Source organism: Plutella xylostella, chromosome 5 (genome assembly GCF_932276165.1).
Source record: "Plutella xylostella chromosome 5, ilPluXylo3.1, whole genome shotgun sequence".
Classification (NCBI taxonomy): Eukaryota; Metazoa; Arthropoda; class Insecta; order Lepidoptera; family Plutellidae; genus Plutella; species Plutella xylostella.
Genome location: NC_063985.1, coordinates 6,134,748 through 6,151,579, shown reverse-complemented (window position 1 = coordinate 6,151,579; position 16,832 = coordinate 6,134,748). Strand labels below are relative to the sequence as shown.

At 39.2% G+C, this 16,832-nt stretch overlaps 1 protein-coding gene across 2 annotated transcripts in view; it reads right to left on the bottom strand.

Annotated features, from left to right (window-relative positions):
- The window catches only part of LOC105385666 (zinc finger protein 423 homolog), a 48,317-nt gene that overhangs the window by 19,637 nt on the left and 11,848 nt on the right, over positions 1-16,832 (bottom strand). The window contains exon 1 of one of the 2 annotated variants that reach the window (XM_038112894.2): positions 2,014-2,383. The exons of the other annotated variant lie outside the window; for it this stretch is intronic. Coding sequence (XP_037968822.2) covers positions 2,014-2,116 — 103 coding nt within the window. The 5' untranslated portion in view covers positions 2,117-2,383. Of the gene's footprint in view, positions 1-2,013; positions 2,384-16,832 lie in introns of those variants that run through there. 2 annotated transcript variants of the gene reach the window in all.

Sequence of the window (16,832 nt, the reverse complement as noted above, 5' to 3'; positions counted from 1 at the left end):
TTCATAAAAATTGTCAAGCTCTTGCTACCTTGTTAGAAGATTTATTTACTCATTACATTTTAATTTAATACTAAAAGGATAGATCCATAATAATGCTTGCTAATAACCGTAATTTTAATTATGCACACCAACCTACGATTTTGTGACGAAAAGAAAATTATTGTTTTAGGTATGTGTTGTAGTTGTAACTACCGGATGGACAAAAGGAAATGCGTTGCTTAAGTTTTTTTTGAAAATCCATAAAATAACAAAAGTTATTCTGAATTTAATGATGTACGGAACCCCTTTCCAATTTTACAAAATCCTGTATTACTTCAGCGCAAATGGGCATTGTATCTACGATTTTTATATAGGTTTAGTTGTTAGGTCCCCTAAGAGTAGTTTACTAGTTTATTGAAATTCCTAATCTAAAGTTTTCAGGGTTCAAAATTTCAGAATAATCTCAACACTCTAGGAAGTAGGAACCTAACAACTTGTATAAAAATCGTATTATAGGTTTGCGTTGTTTCATTTTTATTATAGCATATAAAATGATCAGCCGGCGGGCTATATTTTTTTTTAAATCCTATTTATCTTGTCACGAATCATGATAGTTTTATTAATAAGTATACGTAGTAGGTCATCTCAACAATTTATTACGATTTTACGACCTAATCAGTAACAGTTATTTTCCAAGACAATAAAAGGATGGGAAAACTTGTCGTAAGAATGTTTGGCGGATGTAATGTAATTTCTCAATTATTATTATTACGTAATGGATAACCCTTCATCATTTACTACCTATTGGGTAAAAAGAATTACTAAGAAATTTCTATATTTATAATAATTATACATACAGGGTGTAAATTACATGCTCCCGAAAACTGAAACGTTGATTGAACAACTTTCCAAACCAAGAAACATACCCTTGGAAATGCACTTTTTTCGATCTTCCATACAAAATCCCACAGTAGATTCTATATCTAACATTGTATGAGAAATCGAAAAAAAAGTTTATTTCCCAGGGTATGTATGTTTCCAAAGTTGTTCAGTTTGATCAGTAGATCACGTGGTTTCAGTTTTCGGGAGTTTTACACCCTGTATATACGTTATTATATCTTTGTAAGTGCCAATATTTATGATTATTTTTTTAAATATAATAAGTTTGGAATAATTTAACACACATATTATTGAGACCATTGGTATCATAATTCATTAAATTTAAATAGGCAAGTTACGTGGATTTAGGATTCGTAAGCTAAAAAAACCTTTTAGATCAGTCAGTCCTAGAATCCCTAATAACCTACTCATTAGAAAAGTGCTTATTTATATGTTCTTTGCTTGTAACCCTTTCGGAATGGGCTATGATGTTTTTTTTATATCGTTCAAAAATTTGGTTTCATAGGTATACGCTATATTGGAATAGCCTGGTAATCGCAGGTTTTCCATGCACTTCAAAGTTTTTCCATGGAGCATTCTGGGATGACAGAGTCGCCATAAGTTTTTCTACAGCTAACCATAGGTCCGATACGAACACAAAAATCTATAATCTGCTGAAAAAAGCTGCTGGTGAAATTCGGGAAAATTAATCAGTGTACCTATCTCTCCAGCCCAAAGTTTTCCCGTTGGTATTAAGATAAGACTTTTTTCTGGCTTCCGTACCGAAATTTCCACATACGCTGGTCTATTCATTTGTCAGATGTCAGGGGAAATATTCATAGTAAAAATATGGTACTTACCTACCTGCTACTTGACTACAGGCTGGGGAGACTGCGGAGGCTGGATAGAGGACTGAGTTGTTGTTGGCCCCCTTGCCCTTATTGCCAGGCGGTGAAGTAACGACACAGTTACTGAATTTATTAAAACATAGGAACCTACATAACAATTTTTAAGATGAGATCGTACCTACGATAGGCCAGCAGCGGCACCCGATTAGTTCAGAGGATCGGGAAGAGGGCCTCAGGGTTCTCGTCCTAGTAACTGAAAATCCAAAACCTTTCACATATTTCTAATAAGAAATTATAGGTTAAGTACCTTTTATTTCGTCCGGGGTGACGTCGTGATTCTCCTTATTAGCTTGAATCTTCTCTATGAGGTGCTCCAACCTGCTGCTGTTGCCCTTGAATAGCATGATCATGTCGCGCCACGGGCCCGCAGGTGCATCGAGACCACTTTTATTTCGGAACTTTTTGTTTGCGCAATTTATCGCGAATTAATGTTACGCGTGGCGGACAGCTGCGCTTAATTGGCGGCACCCGCCCCCTTCGTACGCTTCCTCCACGCCAATTATTTGGGTGACTGCGGCCCGAACGGGTTAATTAGCGACAGTCATTTGCGGCTTGCACCTTGATGTTGCTCGGACAGGTGTGTGGAGCGAGCTGAGCGCGCGCGCGTGCTGCGGGGAGCGAGGTGCGACTGAGCCCTGAGCCGCGGCTCGGGTCCGGGCGCCCACGTGCCCCGCCCCGGCCCGCCCACGCCCCCCTGCCGACACCCACCACTACTGCGGCCGCTGCCCGACACCTTCACCAAACACTACACCGACACTTTCAGGAGACAGAACTCTTAATAAAAATTCTTATGATATAGAAGAATTGATAAGCCTCAATGCAAACATAAATCAATGTGTAACCAGTAACCACTCTCATCCATCATCTGTCAGCACTCGGATAATTTCACTCGAAGACGTGGAAAGACATGACAAAAATCTAATCCCTCGACATTCGAAATGATGGAATCTCTCCATTAACATGCGACTTAATAAAGCATGCGTGGAAAGGCGTAAGTAGAATGAGAGCAAATAAGAGCCCTTGACAGATACGTGACGTTAAACGGTTAAAAGCTTTTTTTGGTTTTTAGCACGCGTCGGGAAAGCGGCGAGGGATTTCCCCGCGGCCCACCCACGCGGTGGGCGCGGCCCTGGGCGCCGCCCCTCCCCCCGCGCCCACCGCTCGCCCCGCGCTAACACTAACTTTGCCATCTCTTCATTATTTTATTTCCAATACATTTTTTCTTCCTGTGTCTAACCACAATAATACACCTGGCCGAGCGGATCCTACGTTATTCGTATCTGTTTATATTGAAAACGATTGAAAACCTCTTTTGTGTTGCGTACGTACGCTTTAATGAAATTTCATAGTATAAGTAATTAAATACTATACGTATTATTACATGTTACAAGTATCTAAATATAGGTACATAAAGTAATACGATGAAAATATGTCCCTCAGAAAAAAGCTTCAGAAAAGCTTTTCCCAGGAAAAGTTTTTCTAAACATGCCAGTAAGATTTTATTTCGAATAAATATAAAATTATGTACGGTGCTATACTACTATATTTCAGTAAAGTAATGTAATTCTTCAGCAAATGTTTACTGATGCCTGATGTTCTGGTGAACCCTAACTAAAAACTAATATTTAGCTTAAATTTGAGGTAAAGACAGAGGTAAGTTTATCTAATAAAATGCAGTGGACAATATTTTAAACCTTTTTTAACAGCTATAAGTTTTTACATTCATACCATAATGTAACGTAGATACTAATACAAACCTAGATCAAATTTTATATACTTACTTACATAAGTATTTAAAATAATAACACATCAATATTTCATTCACTCAAGCACAAAAGCTCAATTAAAAATTAAGTACCTTAAATCTTTTCTAACTATCCTGCTAGAGATTATTGATCCCTGCAAGAGATAACACATACCTAAGGATTTAGGATAAAACATTTGTTATTTATAAATACACTTACGGGCAAAGAAACAGTTTCACTCACAAAATTCAAACACCAAATGGCATAATTTTTTTAAAACATTTAAAGCAAAATTTGAACAAAATCTTTGTTTTTAGTTGGTAATATTGTGATGCGCCGATAAATGTACTTAAATATTGCAGAAGGGGTCATTAAGTTAATTTTATCAGTTTAAGAGTAATTTGGTGATTTTCTGAATGGAACTTTTTCATTGCCCGTGAGTGTATTAATTCAGGAGGAGGTAATTCATTATTATTATTATTTAATTACAGTGTAAGTAATTCCATATTCAGAATTGTCATAGCAAAACTTAGTATAAGCAAGATTGTGAACTTATTAATAAAAAACAATTACATATAAGATTGCTTTAGAATAGAATAGAATAGAAAGATTGCTTTTTAGGTAAGTAGGTACTTAGTATGTTAGTTTATTTGGAATGACTTTTATATCAAATTGAATGAGTGATAAAACCATATTACTAAAAGTTTTTCATCAGACCATTTGATAGGCCTTCTAACGGATTTACTTAGTGACTCATATAAATAAGAATGTTATGCATAATATTTTTCACAACGAATACGGATTTCCTCTTCGAAACCCTAAGCCCTATGTAACCATATATATTTTCCATCCTGTATATAAACGTAAATCTATCTATATTTGCCGTGACGGTACATCCGATCACCCGCGTCGCACGGTCAGTGCAACAGCACCTCAGGGGCCCTCCACGACCGACCAGCTTTATTATTTACCTTTTAGTTGCGAATACATTATACCACATTGTCATGTTGTGACCGAACTGGACAATTCAACTCCAGAGCTATCGTATAATGTTGGGAATTCTTGTTTAGCTGTAAGCTTCCTCGGGCACCCTTGCGATTTTATTTGTATAATTTGTAAGTTTGTAATCAAAAGAAGGGTTTTATTAGTCGGTCACTTAATGTGTCTGGTGGTGGTTACATAGATAGGAATAGAACTATTGAAAATAAATAATAATGTTTCTTTTTTGTAAAATCAAATGTAATATTCAAGCTTATGTAGAGCTATGATGCTTCAACCAAAATCATCCAGCATTGTGGACCTGCTAAGTACTTATACATTACCGGGTGCATGGGTCTGAAGTTCTGAATGGGCATTTCTCACAAGAAACACTCAATACTATACGATGTATTTACACTCAGTTACACAATCCGCATAGCTGTAGTGACTGTAAGCAATAAGCAACAGCAACACTCATTACTAATTCACCCGACACCTAAACGCCGCACGCCCACATAAATTCAAAACAGCGCCGAACTAAGCGGGTGTATTCTCAATTCCTAACTGATAAATTAACGTACATTAAAATTGCACGAGGTGCTTGCGCGACGGATTGACACTGGGAAAGGGTTAAAACATTAATACGGGCCGGGCGAACTGACACGGCCGATTACCCTGTCACTGGAGTCTGCAGCCACTGAATAAAGTATTATGAAAAAGTGCTCCTTATCTGAAGAAGGCAGTCACAGTTGCGGGACAACTCTGATGAGGGTCACCGATGTTTTGGCGTGCTTCTTTCTTTGTCGGCCGTGTGTTGACCCTTCTCTAATTGTTAAAAGGGTGGTGTGAAGGGAATGCTTAGAAAGAGTATTCTAGCTGGACATAATCTAACCAGGCCTGAGTTAAAAACACGCAAATTGATGGGATATTTATAAAAACTTAAGCTTAAGTTATTTTTTGGTGCACATTTTTTTTAATTATGTGAGTACCTATATTTAATGTTTTATTACCCCTTTACGTAAGTACCGAACAGAATGACCTACTTCTGCCACTCAATCTGAGACAAGTACAAACATAAATTGCAATTTGAAAGACAACCCTTCTCCCATTCGATAGGGGATAGGGGAGCCGATCTGGTAAAGGGTAATTCTCAGCGAAGGTGCCAGGAGTGATATCCCTTGCATACTTTATTGTGAGACAAGATAGACTGTCGTGCAAATAAACGTTACGTTACGACTTTAGTATACTTTAAAACTCCTTAACTTTTCATTCAACTTCATGTGCAAATAAATATATAATTAATTATCAAGATTTAGCTCAAAAGTACCGGTATATTATAAAGATTTCAAAAATGAATTGCTAGCGTGACGAACCTTGTCGTCAATCGTCATCCAACACCCAAACAGTTTTTTTGGTCATCTACCTGCATGATGTAAGGGCGCATTCACAATGTGGCGAGGACACGCGTGCAGTGTGCCCGCGTCCTTATAAATCAGCGAGAAGGCAGAAACCCGTCAGCCGCCCGGATTAGTACGTCATTAACCCACCCTTTCACATCGGCTTTTTGTGTTTCCGACAACTTTATCGTCTGTTTTTTATTAGTTAAGATGTTTAAAAAAGCAGATTTGTTTTTTTTGTGGAGTATTTCGGTGATTTATAGATTGTCAATTAAACAATATTAAAAAAAAAAAATAGTCACGGTTTGCATAAAAATACAAAAGTGGATTACATGAAATGAAAAGCTTTTAGGTTTAATATTATTTCAATATGAATTCAAAGCTTTAAATTAAACCTAGTCACAGAATAACTTAGTACCACCTAGTGTGCATTTTCCAAAACTTTACAAATTGATGATTTTATAATTTTTAGTATATTGTGTCTGTATCTTTTTACCTATTTATACAATTATTTGGTAGAATATATACAATGGGGTAGGTTCTATATCCACAAAATGACTGTGTAGCGATCTATCAATGTTTTGTGCAGAGATGGTGCCATTAGATAAGCCGCGGCGGGGTGGTCCCAGCATGGCGTGTCTGGCCCCCTCGCCCACCCATCGCTCTTACACCTGACACAATATCACTTTACCTCAATACCAGCTACGAAAACAAATATGTACATACTAAATTAAAATTAGCTCAACTGTTTCACAAGTCTTCGAATCTCCAACACGTTTTTCAACTTAATTTCATATCACAGTCGTGACGAAAGTTAACACTTCAACCGCAAACGTGTGAGAATCCAGCGTCATTGTCGGAGTGTCGTAATAAACACCCTTCTCCACAAATGTGGCAATGCACGATGTTATCAGCCGGGCCTAGATTCTCGGATCCCGTGTTCTGAGGATCACGTCGAGATGGTATCCAGCAGGCGGCGCGGGGCCTCGTAGTACGCATGCGCGAGATCTCACACGAAATGGGTCAATTAAGACGTGGGAGTGAACGCGACGTGACCGTAGCGGGCCGCGCCGTCATGACGCTGCGTTCACGCTTGATGCGGCGTAAACGTTCGAGATAACTTACACAAAGACATGTGATGGGAACGCGAACGCCCCAACTTAAAACGATTACTTTTTTGACTGTATTCGACACCGATGTGCTCTGAAAGCGCTATAAATCCGAATTGCGTACAAACGATTAACTCTGGCTGTGAATCCAGTCAGGTTATGGATGGCTTGAGTAAACCGTTAGCGGAGTGGGCGCGAGCATGCAACAATCACCTTCGTTTAACCCTCCGGATGCAGGGGCGATTGGTGATTGTCTGGAATGGGCCTGAATAGCTCCGATGTTATCGCCCTTGTTTACAGACACGTAATGTCGGAGTGCTTACTGCTTAGTGCTTACCCATCTCTTCATTTCATACCGTCAAATTTGATTCCATACAAATTCATACAATATTATTTTGGTGCACTTCACTGCAACGTGTAGGTACGTTGTACCTAGGCTAGGAGTCACCAATAAGCTAGGTTGATGGATCACTATGGAAGTTCCAATAGTTTCACCTGTAATACGCTATGCTATTTAAATGGATACTTCATTTACATAGTGTTTACCAGCGAAACGAAACAATCGGTTCATTAAAATCTGGCCTTCAGAATCGTAACAGTTCGATAAAAGAACGTGGTTTAATTCAGCTTTGTTTTAGTATTTTCTATTCAGGCTGTCTAGTGTCTAGACTTAATTAATCATTGGGATGCCTTTGATCTTAATTAACTTATATCGATAAAACAATACAACAGCTTGTCTCAAGACCGCAGATCTTCAATGTTGTCTGGCACAACCACTCGTTGTATTGTCACTTCGATAGAGAATGTTGTCCATTGGTCGGCGGTGGCCCCGGGGTCGGCGCGTGAGCCGCGATTACACGGCGCCCGCGCAACTTTTTCAGCGTCACTTGGTGCGCTATGCCGCGTTAGCACGCCTCAGCCACGGTTCCGTGTCAAAGCTTACACTATTTGTCTTCAACTAGATACAGCTACATCTGTCCCACGGACTGACCATCAAATTAATCAGACACCTGGCCTTATTCGTGGTTACCGGTTCTAATCTAACACCTTCGGGTTGGCCTTGTTAGCTTCGAAGCTCGCGCTTGATTGATCTTGCATGGCGTTCGGAAATGTAATGGAAAGGAAATCATAAGACAATGCAACAAGACATTTCCAATTTGAAGATTTAGAAGTGATTGTCCGGTGCGTGCAACGCACTGGGTCGTGGTTCCTGCTGCTGCGCGGGCGCAGGTGCCGCAGCGGCGGGGGCGCGGGGGCGGGTGGGGGTAGCGGAGCGGGGGACGCACCTGCAGCCGCACTGATACCTAGATACTTATATTTAAACTATTCTCACCATTGGCTATTTAGGGCTCTCAGAGGATTAACCGCATCATCAACGGCTGTATTATTTATAACACTTGTGATAGCACCGAATAGGTATAATATGCAATTCACGGTACTAAACAGATACATACATGTACGTACTTACACATATACCTACATCCGAAGAATTTTACTAAGAAATTTATTTCTCTTATGAATCCTAGTCCGAAGACTTGCTTCGGAATTTACATAACAATAGTAAGAAACAACAGCATATTACTTTACTATGTGAAGGAAGTCTATCCGCCCGCCCTTCAGACCGGAAGTGGACTCCACCGGAACTTCCGGTGGGCGGCTCACTACTGCGATGGACTTCCGCCGCCTGAGTGTCTTTACACGTGTCCGAGTACGAGTAGTGTAGATAAATACCTCTACGTGTAAATATTTAAGTGAGTATACTCTATAATTTTTCCACTAAAAACTGCGTTGTTTTAGAAAATATTGAAGAAATTTCTACTGAAATAATAAATATTTCTACTTTGTGAATTATTTTTCATTGACATCTTGTATATACCAACCACTACCAGCCGTAGGCAGCATTCTTCAGTGAAGATGTCATCAAGTTGAAACCCGGCCTAGTGTTTACAACAACGAGCGCGGTATCTCAACAATAGAACTAGGCCGAAACAGGCAGGAAACGCCGAAGAACCGAGACGCAACTCCAAAATAACTGTTCTAAGACAATGCTATTGTTACACGAGGAATCTTAAGATATGTTATGGTTAGAAGGGAATGGTTGTGTTATTGTTGCGTTAATATTTGGAGTGGTTTTGATTGTGAGATGGTTTTCGGAAGGTATTTGTTGGTAATTTTGCTGTCGAAGGTTTATAAACATGCACACAATCCTAGTTTTGATTTATTTTTACCAATTTTCTAAGTGCTATTGATACAAATGTAAGGTTGAATTCAGTAAAAGGTCTTGTTAGGTACGTCTACTTACTTAATGAATAATAAAATTAAACACACTTGTAAAGTATAATAAAAATCTTATCAAACATTGAAAATGTCTTTTTGTTCAGAGTCAAAGCAAGGCGACCAGCGCAATTTTATTCAATTTCTATATTTAAAAAAAAATAAACTTCTCTAGGCAGTTAGGTACACATATTTTAATACTCTATAACATGTTTTAAGAATGATTTGATTATGTTGTTATCAAATGTGTTAATTTTTTTGCATGTAATTCAATTAATTCATTAAATATTAATTATGTAATAAAATGAATAATGCATTAATAGTTATATTTTTAGCTTAAGTTAAGTTTTATTTAAGCTAGTGGTTAATGTAAATGTTGTGTGTAATTATTAATAGGGCAATAGATTTAAAATGTTTTTATAATGCTGAATTTTATGTAATATGGTAATCTATAGGCTGTTATTACACCTTTTTTAAAATAAAATAAAACATTACAAATATTAAAAACGGTGTTATTTAAACCGTATTTTCACAAGGGAAAGCCAAACCCTACACTTCACATAACTCCACATAATAAGTAGTTCATCTCCAAAAGCGTATTCAAATCAGCAGAGAGTGAGCTGGCGTAATGGAGCCTAAATCCGTGAAATGAGCGGCCGCGACCACCCAAAATTACCACTTGAAGGCTTTATCTAAGCTTGAAGGCTATTCGCTGATGACAACGATGACTAGAGGTTTTTCGATTATGTGATATAAGTTACACTTGGTCGATGATTGCTATTGGGTTTTTAGATTTAGATGTTGTTGTGAGCAGGTGGTTAATTGGTTATTAAATGTAAGTACTCAAATTAGAGCTGATGTTGTTTGATAGAATTCGTTATAAAATGTTACCTACAGAGATTGGTTTGTAGTACAGTCCATCTCTAAAGTCATGAAAATAAAGAGTGCGATTTTGGAATGTCTTTTCATGATTGAAGCTCATCTATTTAGATGTAAAAATAATCGCGCGAACACATTTGTAAGTATAAAATCGACAAAACACCTACTTGAATAATTACAGTTAGGATCCATTTCCGTTTTCATGATTTTATAAATACCAACAATCTGGAAAATAAATATTGTATTGGTCAACAGAAAAACTAACATATTTTCATGTTCAGCTTTCACCAAAAACTGGTTTTCGCGAAGTGAATTGGACTTCACCCAACTTTTTTGAAGACAAATGTAGAGTGTGGTTACATCATACTCATGATTGTGTGGTCTCAAAGTCTCCGTGTAATTGTAATTTCATGGAATCTGCGGGTAATTATCGGTTTGTATGATTAGTTTGTGGCAAACGCAAACTTGCGGGTCACGTTTTGTATTCTGATAGACAGCTTATGCACTTAGATTGTTGTAGATAGATAAAGTATTATTTATTTACATTAAATAAAGTGTAGTTGCCTTTTACTTTAAGTTAATTGTGATAAATGCATTATCCATAAATTGCGATTTTATATCGATATTTCTTTGAAGCCGATTATTTGACAGAAAAAGTGTATACTGAATACTGACTAACCCGAGTCCGCGTTGTTCTATGCTGACTAACAACAAAGCTTTTGTACAATCAATAAAGCGAAATCACGTATGGATAATACGGATAATAACACGGATAGTTCCGCTATTATCATCAAATTTGTCTATCATCATCACAACGTATTTTTTCACTCCAAATTACAGCTCACCAAAATAAGTTATCAACGAATCATTATCACATACAATCGCAATTCTATTTTCAAAAAGTTTGAAAACGGCACGTTCTTGGCACCTGTAGGCGGCGGCGGCTGCGCAGGTGGCGCGGCGGTGCTGCGGTGCGCGTGCGCAGCGAATGCGCTTACCCCTTCATTACCGACATTTACGAATAATTTAACCATTTAAACCGAAGCCACAGGTAATCAGTTGTTTTCTTTCTTGGATCAATCAATGTGGCTTCCTGGCTTTTTTTTACGAATCAATGGTGTTAAATTGAGTATTTTGAGGCGGTTGATTATAGTGTTTTTTTCACGCTGACAAGGTGGATTTACACAGTTAGGTTAATGGTAAATGATCTTGATTATGTTATGGATACAATCATTTCTAAATTAAGCAATAGGTAAGTAGGTACTAAGTAGGTAGTCAACGTAGTGCTACGCCAAAAACGCTACCCTGAAATTACAAAATTTACTTGTACCTAGCTAGATATGTATTCATTCGGTCTGCATAAAAGCATCACAATACCTTTTCTCATAGGTACAGCCTGTGGTTGTGTTACACAGATTAGAATTTATACTTAGGTATGGAGTTTTTATTAATTTTAAATAGATTTTAAGGCAAAAAGGCAAAAAGCTTATGGGTACGGTCAAGCATAAATAAATAAATGACACCGTTGGCGTCGTCATGATGATGATTCTTGAACTGCATATTGTCTGGGTTAATTACCAGCTATCGCAAATTCGCAATCACAACACAATAAGCAACTCTTATCACATTTTAACCCCAGTCCATGCGGCATGGGTGCACACGTGGGTGCGGGGCGTGGTCTACTGTCTCCGCCCCCGCGCCACGCCCCGCCCCGCCCACACTTGGGTGACCCTGGGTGCCACTGGGTGCTCTATTAGGACCATTTGGTGTATTTTGAATTGGTTAGTTTTGGTTTCAGTACCTGTTTCACTAAGTGTTCTGGTTAAATATACACCTACTCTAGCAAAGTAGGTATGTATGATCAACACAGCTTTTACCTAACTACACCTAAGTAGGCAGATACTTAATTAAGTAGGTAAGTACCTAGGTATGTTAAATGATAGTTTTGTGGGCCATTTACTTATTATTCAGTACATTTTCTCGAATCCATTTTGATTCTATTTAAATTCAAAAAAAAAAAAAAAAAAAAACACGCACTCACGCCTTGTACTAATGTACTCCCTTGCGGGGTAGGCAGAGGTGCATTGCTGCACCCACTTTTCGCCAGAGTGTATGTTAGTCCCAATGTAATAGGGGGCGGGCCTATTGCCATTTTACGGGCACATCCAAGACCCGAGAACAAATATCTGTGTTTAAACAAATATCTGCCCCAGCCGGGAATCGAACCCGGGACCATCGGCTCAGTAGTCAGGGTCACTAACCACTACGCCATTCGGTCGTCATTTAAATTCACGAAGAGCATTATTCGCATTATTCGCGCTTTAATGATTCTGAGCATTACCAATAAGAACTAGTACTTGTTATCATCATCTAATTTCCGTTTTTATGACCCTTTTTGTAACCCTTATATTTTCACTATATTTTGTCCTAACTTTAAATAGTTACTAAGATATCCAACAGATGTCGTGAGTGCGGGCCTCCTCCGCCCTCCGTCTCCGCGGCCCGCCGCCCTCCCACGAACTTTCCCTCCTCTACGCTAGAGTGCGCTGCAAGTTACTAAATTTCTTTCGGAAAAGTTTAGTGATGAGTGAGCAACTGAGCACACTACCTATCACTTAACTTACCCATAGACCATCGCGGACTAGAGTACCTAATGTAGATCTACTACGACAAAAATGGAATGATCAATTTTAAAATTAAAGATTCAGCAGATTGCAGAAACGTCCTTTAAGTTTTTAAAACGTCATTAAATCCAATTGAGTCGTTGCAGAAAATCACTTTAAATAATAAAAGCTAATAACAAATAGAAACTTATAATAGCACCACAGCACCTCACGAATATCACGATACAGTCGCCTTATCATTAAAAATTCCAGCGCCAAAAGAGGTTGGTACAGTCAATAAAAGAATTGATAAATCATTTCAATTAAAGCGGGCGATAATGATCTGGGAGCGAGTTGTAAACGGAGGCGCGCAATCCGCGGCGGCGGATCAAACAAAGTCTAGATTATCTACGTCGGCATCTGCTCACAAACACCTAGAAGCCGCCGCTAGGCTTAGCCCACGCGCCTTACATCAAATCTCTGATAAACGCTTCCACTCATCTTTAATTTCATCTGTGTACGTGAATGTACTTAATCCAGTGGAATAGATTTCGCGATTCGCGTTGCTGTTGAGTTTTTGTTGGCGACAACGGCGTCTGTTTGTAGCGTGGTGGACGGCATCACGACTCGCCAGTTCCCACGCAGCTTTCCCCAGCATTTCTTCGGCGGTCAATACCCCGTGGAGGTGACATCGACGAATCGAATGTTTACTCTCGATTAGTCTCGATAATCGCTCGCAAAGAAGAAAGAAACGCTTGAATGGGGCTCTTTGTTGGTCCCAGCTGTTCAACGGTTGTAGCTGATCTCGTTTTGCATAAGTAATCGAAACACCATGTTTTTCAAAGCTGAATGCTGTTAGTTCTATGTATAGTTATTTTTATTTGGGAGTAAATTGTGTAAATGCGCTTTTAATTTCATCATCCAGCTGTCTAATACAGTGTGAAGTAAATAAAATAAGATGTAGGTACCCATACTCGTATGAGAAACAATCGTAGCGGGTAAGTCGCGGCAGTCTCGGTCCATGCATAGCTAAGCGCGGCGCTATCAGCGGACGCAATATCGCACCTTCCCCGAGGTGCCGCGGGTAACTTCCTCGTGCCCTTCCACTTCCACATGCGGGTATTCAAATGTGGAATGGAACGCATGCTGGCTGGTAGAGTAGAGGTTGGAGAGCGGGAGTTAGAGGCTTTGGGTTGTAGGAGATGAAGAAAAGGGTCATCAACAATAAATATGAGGCAAAGCTTCTCGACATACATAGTGACTTGTATAAAAATAAGTACCAAATAATACATATTTTTTCGTTAGTTAAACTCGTAAGTACTTACTAGTACCTTAAGTGCCAATTTCTCCATAGTCGGTTATCTAACCGACAGGGATTGATGTGTCCAAAGTCAACCACTACTCCCTGGTTATGCTCTAACCGACTATGGAGAAATTGGCACTAATAAATATGAGACATACACACGTTCCAAAAATTCATTTGAAAACATGCATGTGACTTGGTTTTCGTTGGTATACAGACAATATTGCCGCATGCATTATTATAACGTAGGTATGCAAGGTGGCCTAGGGGAGGGCGCCGGGTGCCCTCGGGAGGCTCCTGAGATATTACTGTCGAGGCCGCCGAGACAACTGCTCGTGCCCACACGTTATCAACACGACTGGAGTATGAATGCATAATTGGATAGCAATATGTTCTATAGAATCAATGTATTTCATGCCAATTCAATGGATAGGAACTAAATTTTTCGTTTCATTGAGAATTTCGCATGAAGTAAGTACTTAATAGGTAATTAATGATATACAAAATAACATTTATTTACAACAGCTTAAACAACTAATTTAGGTAATATTGACGAAGTTATAGCCTTAATGCACACAAAATACCACCCTTTGTGCTTTATTTGTAATATTTGAACAATAAAGAGTTACCTAAATAAATAAAAATAAATAAAAGACAACCCTCTCACGATACTGAAACAATGTTTTTTAACCTTTCACCGATATGACTGCAGTGGCAAAAAACAGTGTTGCAACGACACGCGCTACATAATTGAGTCGTCCAATGCTCTAAGGTCGTCCACTATCTTATGATACTTTGTCATAAAGCCTGCTTTATTATTCGCTGGTCGAGTGGGCGGAGAGCATGTCATCTTAAAGTTTAATTGAGAGGAGCCGCAACCCGTCGCGGGACCGGTGTCTCGCTTCCTGACCGGAGAAAACTTGCGAAAATTAACCCACTTCCGTACACTATTGTCTATTGTTCCAAGCAAGCTTAGACAGGCTGCTTAGATATGTGATGTGTCATCATATAGGTATTTTATCAGTATCACTAAAGTCGTGGACTATAATGTGAAGCTTTCATAGCTTTTATAAATGGACCGATGGAAAAAATATGCTTATAAAAAAATATGAATAAGTTTCTAAATAAACAATCCGATTAAGTAGGAGTTTTGTTATTGCCACCTCAGAAGGGCTGCGCCGCCCAGCCCCGCCTGCTTTGTATTGTTTTATCTGCTCGATCTGCGGCGAGCCGCCTGAATGCCCCGGCCCATTCATGCGCCACAATTCACCTCAAAAACAATCAGCGTACCCTTTCACGAATAAAGAGGACCCCAGAAAGACTTACGAAACGCAAAAAATCACAATACTTCTTGGGAACCCTTTATCGCCGGTGAGGGCAATCGAATGCTTAAAACATTGCAATCGAATATGAGTCGGGGTGAATGAGGGCGACACAATGGCTCACGTGGTCGCGGGCGGCGGCGGCGGCGGCGCGGCGGCGGCGTGGCGCGGGTGTCGGGTTGCCGCGTCGCCCACGCCGCCGCGACACTCGATACTCCACGTTATTCCATAATGTCTACACAATCGCCGCTGCTGCAAGGCTAAGGGTGAAGACAATGCGCCCGGAGGTAGGAAACCCTTTATACGCACTCATTGTCTCAAATAAATCGGGTGCAAATTAAAATGTGCATTGAAGCTTCGAGGTTTTATGCCTTGTGGGTTGGGTTGGGAGTGTTAGTACTTACTATAAGTAAAACAATCATAAGGAACTGAATTAAATACCAAAAGACAAACATCTTACAGATATAAAATTATAACGTAACATATTGTACTATTTGTACTTAATGGTCATGTGATAAAATAAAAAACCGGCCAAGTGCGAGTCGGGCTCGCGCACAAAGGGTTCCGTAGCAGCAAAATTACAGTTAAATCAACCTATCTCAAAAACTATAAGAGATACTTTGATCAAACCAAAAATCGTTGAAAGAGTTAATTAGCATGCATCACCTCTATTTTTTTTAGAATTTTATACCCCGTAGTTATAAAAATAGAGGGGGGGGGACATACTTTTTACGACTTTGAGAGCTGATATCTCAAAAACCGTTCACTTTAAGAAAAATGTTTTTAAGAAAACTTTATATCATTTTAAAAGACCTTTCCATTGATACCCCACACGGGTATGTACATCGAAAAAAAAAATTTCATCCCTCAGTTACATGTATGGGGGGCCCCACCCCCAATTCTTTTTTTTACTATTTAGTGTCATATTTTTGTAGCGGTTCATACAACACATATTCCCATCAAATTTCATCACTGTAGTACTTATAGTTTCCGAGTAAATCGGCTGTGACAGACGGACAGACGGACAGACGGACAGACGGACATGACGAAACTATAAGGGTTCCGTTTTTGCCATTTTGGCTACGGAACCCTAAAAAGGGCACCCTCAAAGAATCCGAATGTAAGCAGACTCGTTTGTTCAGATTTTATTGCACAATACGTCTGCTACTCCACCACACACAATATGTCCGAGGCTCATTTGGCAAAATGCGAAAACAACTCGTCAAAATGCCACTAATAAATTGTGTCGGCTTATCCTGATTGGCGATCCGGCGTAATGTGTATTTTGGGTAATCAGATCCACGGTGGGACCCCTCCAACTTTTAATTCCCCTACGAGGAGGAAATTATCGGATAAGCTTCTAAGTAAGTATATTACGTTATCTAGCCCGCACTCTATGTCGGTTGCAGATACGGATTATTTGATATTCATGTAAATTAAAAAAATAAATGAAATT